Raw genomic sequence first — 13,247 nt, forward strand, 5'->3', positions numbered from 1 at the left:
CCTGATGGCTCCTCACAGAGAGCTAACAAGATCAATATTACCTTTATGGCCTAGGGTGTCATTAATTTGATCTTCAAGTAGTTTTTCACAAAACGAAAACAATTTAAATAAATATCAGGAAAAAATCTGAGACTTTCATGATACTGAATTTACTTGAAATCTAACCTATTACAACAGTACCATTGTTCCAAAAATTCACCACAAAAATAAAGCTTATAAAAATTTCAGGCAGTATTGATAGAGTAATCAAAGGACCCAAGATTCAAGCAGAAATCAGGAAATGATCTTAACATATAATTTATTATTTCAAAATTCCTTGAGGAATGTATCAATTTTGAAAAAAAATTTCGACCATAGGCTTTCTGCAGTTTCCTCTCAAGCTACTTCTCCACTGTTTCACAACACCAAATAGTAGCTGGAAAGGAAACTGATCACAACACCAACTGACAGATATAGAGAAGTAGCTGCAGAGGAAACTGATCACAACACCAACTGAAAGATATAGAGAAGTAGTTGGAAAGGAAACTGATCACAACACCAACTGAAAGATATAGAGAAGTAGTTGGAAAGGAAACTGATCACAACACCAACTGAAAGATATAGAGAAGTAGCTGGAAAGGAAACTGATCACAACACCAACTGAAAGATATAGAGAAGTAGTTGGAAAGGAAACTGATCACAACACCAACTGAAAGATAGAAAAAAAAGTAGCTGGAAAGGAAGGTGAAGAAGCCTATGGCCTCAACTTTATTTTAAAGATTGAAAAAAAAAACAATATCAAAGCTATCCATTTTCAAGAGGGGAGCTAAACTGCATTTATTTCTATAGTATATTTTTGAAAAGTAGCTGGTAAATTCCTTTTTACTTTCTACAGTGAAAAAAAATTTCAACTCACTTGTTTGGAAAGTCCATGATTGGTTTCCTTTGTGACATAACAACACACAATAAAGTTCATCTTAAAAATGAATTTTCCAAAAATGAGACAAAGTAAGGAATAGGTGTACAAAGCACTATAAAATGACTTGTTTCCTGTACACACAACATGTATAACATGGGAAAATGTCAAAATAAATGGTAAAAAGGTCAATTTGATTTGTCTTTTACTTCATTATGTTATTGGCAAGACTCAAGGGTAATAAACTGCCTCCCACCAAACCTTAAAAATATCTGATGATAATTGAATTGACTCCCCATTTCAAAGGAAGAATTTTATTTCAATAGGTCACCTTAAATTGTAGCTTCTTGCAAATGTTACAGTAATATTTCATTCAAAGACTGTAACATTATAATAAGTTTGTCTGCAATTTCAAAATGCCACACACTGTAGTGGTCTTTCTTTATTATTTGTTAAATTGAACACTGAAACATTTTTCCAAACAATTCATATAATAACATGACCAAGTCACACAGGTTAATGTCCTATGTAATGTTGGACTAGAAATGTCATTTCAATTAATGATTAACTCTTTTTGTAGGGTGCATGTTCTTAAAATCTGGGACAGGCAGAATCCCTTAACAAGATGATGCATGTCTTTTATCTTGACTCCAGAAGAAACCAGTCTGATAACTTATCCAAGGTGTTAATTATGTATAGGGATATAGGATAGAATGTTTTACCAGCAATTTGAATGATTATTCAATTGTTCTATACAAGAAATACAAAAAACATCTGAATCAGATATGGGTAGTATGTACAATCTCCACCAAAGCAGAGTTTTCTTCAGATCATTCAGGTGTTATAGTGCTGTGCTTTACAACAAGAATTTTAGAATTCAACGTACTATCTAAAAATAACAATAATCAAAATGTTCCATAAGCACTGTGCTATAAATATTGAGAAAAGCCTGTAGAGCTGGAGTATGCTTATAAGCACTATACTAATTCAAATTAATGGAAAGAACAATGAATTACCATTGGCTATAATCATTATATTGATATCAATACTTTTTTTCTTTATTGACTAAAGACCAAAGAGATTTATCAAGAGTTAATTCAAATATCAGAGTTCAAACTTATTTACAATTCAATGAAGACTTCTATCCAAAGATTTACTACAATACAGAATAGTTAAAGACCAATATCACTTTTGTAAACTAGATAACATAGGTTCTTACTACTACTATACAAGAGTGTCTGGACTGTCCTGTGATCTGACTTGGTCAACCTTTAATAAAACCTTTACATTATACTCAAGCCCATAGGACGAAAACATTACAATTGAACAGTCCACTTACTAATATAAATTAGCCTCAAGTTAAAAACAAAATCTATTGACCTGATTTCATTTTTTAAATCCAACTCCATATGTTTCACTAGAACCAGTGATAGTCCTGTAAACCCAACAACAAATCTAAGACATTCATATAAAGTAAGAATACATCTTGACATGTCCCCCAATACATGAGATAACAAATTAATCAAAATAACTGACAAACGAACAGGTAAAAACCATGTTGGTAGACAGAGTGTAGTTGTGTTAGAAGTAGATGTAATTAATGAGTATATAATAATCAGCTGTCGCAATGAACATCCTCTTGTTATCAATCATTCTGCCTGTGGGTCAGAGTTTTACATGTACAACTACCATATACATGTATATATATGTATCAGCAACATATACTGGTATTATGAAACTCATCAGGTAAAAACATGTAAGTCTTCAAGAGCCACGAACGATTGGAAAGGCCACAAGTTGGAGTATGATACATGAAAAAGGACTTAAAGAAAATCAACTCTTTTTAAATAACAAAAATATATTTAAAAAATCTGGTATACCAGTACACTGCAATCCAAATTTTGAACAACATTAAAAGTCAATAAATCATATTAGAAAAAAGGCAAAAAATCGCAAAAGACCATAATAAAATTTGCTTTGCTTTTATGGTCAAAAGCATTGAGTGGAAATTGAAAAGGTCTAATTCATGACTTCAGGCCTATTCAGAAACTAAACAAGAACAGATAGGTGAACAGACAGACAGAATTATTGATATGCTGATTTTTAACAGATAATGATATCTTTATCTAGAGTAAACCCTGCATTCCTATCATATATGGAGAGATTTGTTATGAAATTCTACAAATATCATCCAGAAACCAAGTCTGTAATTGTATCAAGACAACTAGAGTTCAGAATTATAGAAAATTAAGACCTCTTAAAAAGGTATTTCAACGACTTAACAGCAATAACAACACCTAGTAGTTAAAAACAATAATGACCTTGAAATAATGAAATGAAATAGATGATTGGCCAATAACGCTACAAGTACTAAGTACTTTATTTAAACTTTCTGGTACATTATAAATTATTATTACCAATCCTGATAAATGACATACCTTTGAAAATCTAAGTACTTTTACATTTGGCATCATTGCGCAATTTTCTTTTTTGTTACTATCCTCTTCATAAATTTCAAAAATTGAATCCTTTGCCATGTTAAATATTTGTCTATATATACACTAGTAAAACATTCATGGGTTAATTTCCAAAACATTAAATCCAACAGTGTGACGTCAAATAAACCTGCAAACACATTTACTCATTACACTGTGAGAACAGGCAAATTGGAAAGAAGCTTGACTACTGATTGTAAATGACACAACAGCGAATTGGGAAACCTCATAAAAACCATCAGCATTAGTAATCAAAATCCTTCTCAAAACATATACAGTCAATTCCTTATTTGATTAAGAGTCAAACATTCCCCTTGTAAAGATGGTCATTTCCTTGTTTTGTAATTTGAAACAGGATTAAGGAAATAGGTTCAAACCCATTAAAAGATTACCAAGTGTCGTTGCAAAGTCAAGTGTTTCTAAGATCAATTTCTTGAGGCATGGCTTTAGATGTTTTCTAGTGACGTTGTCTTTAGTATCACTTTCGTCACTAAGTATGGATCAGATGAAAACAAGATTAGGATCAGATCTATTAGGATTACATTTGTATAATATCAATTTGGAATGCTTTCATCAACAGATGTGACCCAATGGAAAACAAACTATAATTTATCATATAATTTCTACTTTTAAAAACAATACACCTACACTAAAACAAGGAGGTGTATACCTTTTCAATATTGAGATGAGCTTTAGTTGCAAAACTTATTCTACATTTAGGGCAAGAATTTTTTAAGTCTATGATATGGATAGAAAGAAAGACATTAATGATTGACAGAAAAACCTACAAATGTCAAACCATACCTGTACATTATAATATGGTTAGATTTATATGATACTGACGAGATAAACAACTTGAACACCAAGGTGAAATAATATCTAATTCAGCTGACAGTCACTTATGTAAGCAAATCACCAATAATACAAGTACTAGTAACATTATCACACTGCAAGTGACATAACAATATAGTTGCCTTAATTAAACACCAGATACTCCAAAGCAAAGCGAAGTCAAAGACCTTTGAAAAACAGGTAATTTTGAATCATAAGATTGCCCAAATACTGATTGTTAATGGAAAATGTTAAAAACAGAGGACAACACATTCTACAATCATTGTAGTATTGTATCTAATTGATCAACTAATATTCTACTACAATTTGACAAAACTGAGTAATAGTAGATAGTGGTAGACAGAAAATACTGAATCGCTACGATTATCATCATTAAATATATATACCAGTAAATTAAAATCTCCAGCAGGTTTGATTCATGAATAATCTTCTGGAACACTGAAAGCCCTGTACAAAAAACTTACATCATAAAACTCTTTCTTAGCGGCAGTTTTTAGAGCTGATATCCACTCCTCCATTTCTCTTCTACTATCAGCACACAGCACTAAATTTCGAAATGGTGTAATGACCTGAAAAAAATGAATAGCATACATAAACACTTTCTTTAAAATCACTGATAAGCCAACGTTTATTCTATGCTCCAAGGTACTTTGGTATTCTTCAGGAACCAATAATTTATATAAGTCAAAGAAATGTTTGTAAAGAACAAAGGTGTCCCTGCAATCCAATGAAGTCTATTGTTAAACAGGAAATGAATTCTTTACAAAGGTAGTAGTCAGAGCCATCTTATCACATTGAAACTATTCAACTATTCCTAAAGTACAGTAACTCTTGTACCTTAGCTGACACAAATTTATAGGACAGATTTACATAACTGCCATAATTGTGGGGAAAAGTTCAGGCAAGGTAGGAAACTCACTCAAATTCTAGTCAGTTCTGAATACTATTTTTCAATATATTTACTATATGGCTATATAAATTTTTGCTAAAATTAGCCAGCTCTGTTAAAAAATAGCCAGTCTATGGCTGGCGGGCAGGCTACTATTTCTAACTCTGGTTCAAGAAAAATAAAATTTACTTGATAATGAGTGGCTGGTTATAGAAAATAAAAATTTATAAGAATGATTTAAAGTGTAAACTTTCCTTGCATTTTACAAAATGGATCACTATGACTTTGAAAATTAATAAAACAGTAGTGATAAATGTTTCATAGAACTAAATGTATACTATGATGCAAGTTAAGGGAAAAAATAATTAAGAATGTTCATTGAAATGTTCACAAGGACTTCAATGTAGGACAGACAATATCTTTAATTTAACACAAATCATTTAAAAATCCCTATTAATGGTCACTTTACCACCATCAACTGACTTGGCTACTTCAAGCAGATCCTTAAATTTTAATTCCCTCTTTAAATACAAAAAAAAAAATACTTGCTAGTTTTTATTTTCTCTCATTGTATATGTTGAAAATAATCTATAATTTTCACTTTTTGCATGTTAGTCTACAATCAAACTTTGTAAAGCTTAGCCTTGCTAGTACATGAAGACCCTAGTTTGAATTTAAGTATTTGATACTGAATTCAAATGCAGTCACACTTAAAAACAACAGGCTCCCAAGAGCCCAAATTGCTCACCTACTTAAAATTTTTGCTTTTCAAGGACAAAAACTCTAACAAGAAGTAGTCTATCAACTTGATCCCTACAAACTTGTGTAGGTCTTGACATATGAATCATTTCAGCAATTGACAGTTTCATTCTATCTATCATCGTTTTCAAGATATTGACTGAAAACTGTAAAAAAGACATTACTTTACACCTTTCAGGGGTAATAACTCTTAGTAGGAGTTGTCTGACAACTTTGATCACTTGCAGACTTTTGTAGGCCACATAACAAGGATCATTTCAGCAATTGAAAAAAATTTGCTGAACTACTGTCTGACTTCTATGGTCTATTTTTAGTGGCCACGTTTTTGACGGATCAAAAATCCCCACACCAGTTCTATGTAGGATACCCAAAGGAACATTCGTACCAGATGAGCTAAAAAATATGATCCTACTAACATGAATAATTGATATAATGTATGTTACATTACTATAAATTTTTGTTTTTTGAAAAAATTATTATGAAGCTCTGCTGATGGATACAGCAGAGAACAGTGTGAATCATAAAGAGTTAGAAAAATGGCATGCTCAAGTTTGACAAATCTCAGTTTAACGAATTAAATGTTTGACAGACCATCGATTTCCAATACAGAATGACAGTGATACAATAACTTGAATAAATGTATTCAATTTATTATTCATTTTGTAGCTTTTGAGTTATAAGCTGAAAAAAAAATGAATTACCAACAACTTCAATTAAAAAGAAAACTGTTTAATGGGGATGGAAAGTAAGTCAAAGCCTGCATGTAGATATGAACAAGTTTACCTTGTGGTTTTGTCATTTATTCTCATTTTTTTAAGTAAATTTCAGAAAACTGCTGTTTGAAAAACTAAAATGAATTTATATCAACTGATTACCAGTACAAGATATTTTTCTATTTGACTTATTTTATCTTTTCCAGACCATACTGTTTTTAGACTGTCCTCCTACCAGTATGTTCCAGACCATAAACATACAATTTTGACCATTAAAGTATTGAGTAAAATATCTGTATTGTCTTCCTATCATCATTTGTCTTTAACAGACGAAATTAATTTTGTGTTGTTATTTTTAAATAATTTCTCAGGAAAACACAATGTGATTTTGTCAACTTGAATTATAAAAAAGGCAAACAAAAATTGAAAAAAAACTAGATATCATGAGATGAAACCATTTGTGTTCATGCCTTTAAAATATTCTTGTGAAAACTGGTATATAGACAGACTAATGTTAACATGTGCCAAACTTCAAAATTCTATAACTAAAGGAAAAGTATAAAACACTAATTTGTTCTTGAGAAATGACAGTAATTATGGCTGATCATAAAATAAGCAAAGTGACCAGTATAACAGTGGGATCTTCCAATGATTGAATTTCTAGAAGCTCACTGATAGGATATGTCTTCTCCTACTGGATTCTAAACATGTTAAACTATTTTAAAATTCATCTTTAATATTCGTATCTCCCTTATGATGCCAGAGCTTTATATACAGTTCCATCAAAAGCCATTAAACACTAAAAGAGAATACAACTAAGGAACAGATGAACATTTAAACAAGGAAATTCCAAATACTTAAGTTTTGGTTAACAAGAGTATTATTAATCCATTCAATAGGTGAACATATTTTTTAAATAACACATTGCCATCATTAGTACTAACTTTCAGTAGTTATTTCATAACTCTTATTTAATGCCATCCAGAAACAACCAGAAAGTCTAGATACTTGACACTAACAGTAACAGATCAATAATTACCAGTTAACAATTGCATGTTGTGCCATCATTAAATCCCATTCCTAATCCAATACTGACTGACAAATAGCCTACACTAAAGTTCAGACATCTAGAGTGTAAAATTGATTTCTAAATTACCAATTACTACATTTAGGTATAAGATAGCCAAAATATCAAGACTTGGAAGTAACATACAATTTAATGACTCATTACTGGTATCTCTTCAGAAAACACAACAATCAGACTAAAATTATCACATGAATATCTGGGATTTTGTCAATGGGTTTTCAACCAAAAGAAATTGGTATTCTTCAGGAACCAATAATTTATATAAGTCAAAGAAATGTTTGTAAAGAACAAAGGTGTCCCTGCAATCCAATGAAGTCTATTGTTAAACAGGAAATGAATTCTTTACAAAGGTAGTAGTCAGAGCCATCTTATCACATTGAAACTATTCAACTATTCCTAAAGTACAGTAACTCTTGTACCTTAGCTGACACAAATTTATAGGACAGATTTACATAACTGCCATAATTGTGGGGAAAAGTTCAGGCAAGGTAGGAAACTCACTCAAATTCTAGTCAGTTCTGAATACTATTTTTCAATATATTTACTATATGGCTATATAAATTTTTGCTAAAATTAGCCAGCTCTGTTAAAAAATAGCCAGTCTATGGCTGGCGGGCAGGCTACTATTTCTAACTCTGGTTCAAGAAAAATAAAATTTACTTGATAATGAGTGGCTGGTTATAGAAAATAAAAATTTATAAGAATGATTTAAAGTGTAAACTTTCCTTGCATTTTACAAAATGGATCACTATGACTTTGAAAATTAATAAAACAGTAGTGATAAATGTTTCATAGAACTAAATGTATACTATGATGCAAGTTAAGGGAAAAAATAATTAAGAATGTTCATTGAAATGTTCACAAGGACTTCAATGTAGGACAGACAATATCTTTAATTTAACACAAATCATTTAAAAATCCCTATTAATGGTCACTTTACCACCATCAACTGACTTGGCTACTTCAAGCAGATCCTTAAATTTTAATTCCCTCTTTAAATACAAAAAAAAAAATACTTGCTAGTTTTTATTTTCTCTCATTGTATATGTTGAAAATAATCTATAATTTTCACTTTTTGCATGTTAGTCTACAATCAAACTTTGTAAAGCTTAGCCTTGCTAGTACATGAAGACCCTAGTTTGAATTTAAGTATTTGATACTGAATTCAAATGCAGTCACACTTAAAAACAACAGGCTCCCAAGAGCCCAAATTGCTCACCTACTTAAAATTTTTGCTTTTCAAGGACAAAAACTCTAACAAGAAGTAGTCTATCAACTTGATCCCTACAAACTTGTGTAGGTCTTGACATATGAATCATTTCAGCAATTGACAGTTTCATTCTATCTATCATCGTTTTCAAGATATTGACTGAAAACTGTAAAAAAGACATTACTTTACACCTTTCAGGGGTAATAACTCTTAGTAGGAGTTGTCTGACAACTTTGATCACTTGCAGACTTTTGTAGGCCACATAACAAGGATCATTTCAGCAATTGAAAAAAATTTGCTGAACTACTGTCTGACTTCTATGGTCTATTTTTAGTGGCCACGTTTTTGACGGATCAAAAATCCCCACACCAGTTCTATGTAGGATACCCAAAGGAACATTCGTACCAGATGAGCTAAAAAATATGATCCTACTAACATGAATAATTGATATAATGTATGTTACATTACTATAAATTTTTGTTTTTTGAAAAAATTATTATGAAGCTCTGCTGATGGATACAGCAGAGAACAGTGAGAATCATAAAGAGTTAGAAAAATGGCATGCTCAAGTTTGACAAATCTCAGTTTAACGAATTAAATGTTTGACAGACCATCGATTTCCAATACAGAATGACAGTGATACAATAACTTGAATAAATGTATTCAATTTATTATTCATTTTGTAGCTTTTGAGTTATAAGCTGAAAAAAAAATGAATTACCAACAACTTCAATTAAAAAGAAAACTGTTTAATGGGGATGGAAAGTAAGTCAAAGCCTGCATGTAGATATGAACAAGTTTACCTTGTGGTTTTGTCATTTATTCTCATTTTTTTAAGTAAATTTCAGAAAACTGCTGTTTGAAAAACTAAAATGAATTTATATCAACTGATTACCAGTACAAGATATTTTTCTATTTGACTTATTTTATCTTTTCCAGACCATACTGTTTTTAGACTGTCCTCCTACCGGTATGTTCCAGACCATAAACATACAATTTTGACCATTAAAGTATTGAGTAAAATATCTGTATTGTCTTCCTATCATCATTTGTCTTTAACAGACGAAATTAATTTTGTGTTGTTATTTTTAAATAATTTCTCAGGAAAACACAATGTGATTTTGTCAACTTGAATTATAAAAAAGGCAAACAAAAATTGAAAAAAAACTAGATATCATGAGATGAAACCATTTGTGTTCATGCCTTTAAAATATTCTTGTGAAAACTGGTATATAGACAGACTAATGTTAACATGTGCCAAACTTCAAAATTCTATAACTAAAGGAAAAGTATAAAACACTAATTTGTTCTTGAGAAATGACAGTAATTATGGCTGATCATAAAATAAGCAAAGTGACCAGTATAACAGTGGGATCTTCCAATGATTGAATTTCTAGAAGCTCACTGATAGGATATGTCTTCTCCTACTGGATTCTAAACATGTTAAACTATTTTAAAATTCATCTTTAATATTCGTATCTCCCTTATGATGCCAGAGCTTTATATACAGTTCCATCAAAAGCCATTAAACACTAAAAGAGAATACAACTAAGGAACAGATGAACATTTAAACAAGGAAATTCCAAATACTTAAGTTTTGGTTAACAAGAGTATTATTAATCCATTCAATAGGTGAACATATTTTTTAAATAACACATTGCCATCATTAGTACTAACTTTCAGTAGTTATTTCATAACTCTTATTTAATGCCATCCAGAAACAACCAGAAAGTCTAGATACTTGACACTAACAGTAACAGATCAATAATTACCAGTTAACAATTGCATGTTGTGCCATCATTAAATCCCATTCCTAATCCAATACTGACTGACAAATAGCCTACACTAAAGTTCAGACATCTAGAGTGTAAAATTGATTTCTAAATTACCAATTACTACATTTAGGTATAAGATAGCCAAAATATCAAGACTTGGAAGTAACATACAATTTAATGACTCATTACTGGTATCTCTTCAGAAAACACAACAATCAGACTAAAATTATCACATGAATATCTGGGATTTTGTCAATGGGTTTTCAACCAAAAGAAATTGGTATTCTTCAGGAACCAATAATTTATATAAGTCAAAGAAATGTTTGTAAAGAACAAAGGTGTCCCTGCAATCCAATGAAGTCTATTGTTAAACAGGAAATGAATTCTTTACAAAGGTAGTAGTCAGAGCCATCTTATCACATTGAAACTATTCAACTATTCCTAAAGTACAGTAACTCTTGTACCTTAGCTGACACAAATTTATAGGACAGATTTACATAACTGCCATAATTGTGGGGAAAAGTTCAGGCAAGGTAGGAAACTCACTCAAATTCTAGTCAGTTCTGAATACTATTTTTCAATATATTTACTATATGGCTATATAAATTTTTGCTAAAATTAGCCAGCTCTGTTAAAAAATAGCCAGTCTATGGCTGGCGGGCAGGCTACTATTTCTAACTCTGGTTCAAGAAAAATAAAATTTACTTGATAATGAGTGGCTGGTTATAGAAAATAAAAATTTATAAGAATGATTTAAAGTGTAAACTTTCCTTGCATTTTACAAAATGGATCACTATGACTTTGAAAATTAATAAAACAGTAGTGATAAATGTTTCATAGAACTAAATGTATACTATGATGCAAGTTAAGGGAAAAAATAATTAAGAATGTTCATTGAAATGTTCACAAGGACTTCAATGTAGGACAGACAATATCTTTAATTTAACACAAATCATTTAAAAATCCCTATTAATGGTCACTTTACCACCATCAACTGACTTGGCTACTTCAAGCAGATCCTTAAATTTTAATTCCCTCTTTAAATACAAAAAAAAAAATACTTGCTAGTTTTTATTTTCTCTCATTGTATATGTTGAAAATAATCTATAATTTTCACTTTTTGCATGTTAGTCTACAATCAAACTTTGTAAAGCTTAGCCTTGCTAGTACATGAAGACCCTAGTTTGAATTTAAGTATTTGATACTGAATTCAAATGCAGTCACACTTAAAAACAACAGGCTCCCAAGAGCCCAAATTGCTCACCTACTTAAAATTTTTGCTTTTCAAGGACAAAAACTCTAACAAGAAGTAGTCTATCAACTTGATCCCTACAAACTTGTGTAGGTCTTGACATATGAATCATTTCAGCAATTGACAGTTTCATTCTATCTATCATCGTTTTCAAGATATTGACTGAAAACTGTAAAAAAGACATTACTTTACACCTTTCAGGGGTAATAACTCTTAGTAGGAGTTGTCTGACAACTTTGATCACTTGCAGACTTTTGTAGGCCACATAACAAGGATCATTTCAGCAACTGAAAAAAATTTGCTGAACTACTGTCTGACTTCTATGGTCTATTTTTAGTGGCCACGTTTTTGACGGATCAAAAATCCCCACACCAGTTCTATGTAGGATACCCAAAGGAACATTCGTACCAGATGAGCTAAAAAATATGATCCTACTAACATGAATAATTGATATAATGTATGTTACATTACTATAAATTTTTGTTTTTTGAAAAAATTATTATGAAGCTCTGCTGATGGATACAGCAGAGAACAGTGTGAATCATAAAGAGTTAGAAAAATGGCATGCTCAAGTTTGACAAATCTCAGTTTAACGAATTAAATGTTTGACAGACCATCGATTTCCAATACAGAATGACAGTGATACAATAACTTGAATAAATGTATTCAATTTATTATTCATTTTGTAGCTTTTGAGTTATAAGCTGAAAAAAAAATGAATTACCAACAACTTCAATTAAAAAGAAAACTGTTTAATGGGGATGGAAAGTAAGTCAAAGCCTGCATGTAGATATGAACAAGTTTACCTTGTGGTTTTGTCATTTATTCTCATTTTTTTAAGTAAATTTCAGAAAACTGCTGTTTGAAAAACTAAAATGAATTTATATCAACTGATTACCAGTACAAGATATTTTTCTATTTGACTTATTTTATCTTTTCCAGACCATACTGTTTTTAGACTGTCCTCCTACCGGTATGTTCCAGACCATAAACATACAATTTTGACCATTAAAGTATTGAGTAAAATATCTGTATTGTCTTCCTATCATCATTTGTCTTTAACAGACGAAATTAATTTTGTGTTGTTATTTTTAAATAATTTCTCAGGAAAACACAATGTGATTTTGTCAACTTGAATTATAAAAAAGGCAAACAAAAATTGAAAAAAAACTAGATATCATGAGATGAAACCATTTGTGTTCATGCCTTTAAAATATTCTTGTGAAAACTGGTATATAGACAGACTAATGTTAACATGTGCCAAACTTCAAAATTCTATAACTAAAGGAAAAGTATAAAACACTAATTTGTTCTTGAGAA

The 13,247-nt window shown here is 30.7% G+C and overlaps 1 protein-coding gene across 8 annotated transcripts in view; it reads right to left on the reverse strand.

Annotated features, from left to right (window-relative positions):
• The window catches only part of LOC148624517 (diacylglycerol kinase delta-like), an 80,176-nt gene that overhangs the window by 38,479 nt on the left and 28,450 nt on the right, over positions 1-13,247 (reverse strand). For all 8 annotated transcript variants that reach the window (XM_088567148.1, XM_088567149.1, XM_088567150.1 and 5 more), the window contains one exon: positions 4,707-4,811. In XM_088567148.1, coding sequence (XP_088423274.1) covers positions 4,707-4,811 — 105 coding nt within the window. The remainder of the gene's footprint in view (positions 1-4,706; positions 4,812-13,247) is intronic.

The sequence above is a fragment of the Perna viridis genome, chromosome 2, assembly GCF_037379345.1.
Source record: "Perna viridis isolate PV_CMFRI_1.1 ecotype Kerala chromosome 2, ASM3737934v1, whole genome shotgun sequence".
In the NCBI taxonomy this organism is placed as follows: Eukaryota; Metazoa; Mollusca; class Bivalvia; order Mytilida; family Mytilidae; genus Perna; species Perna viridis.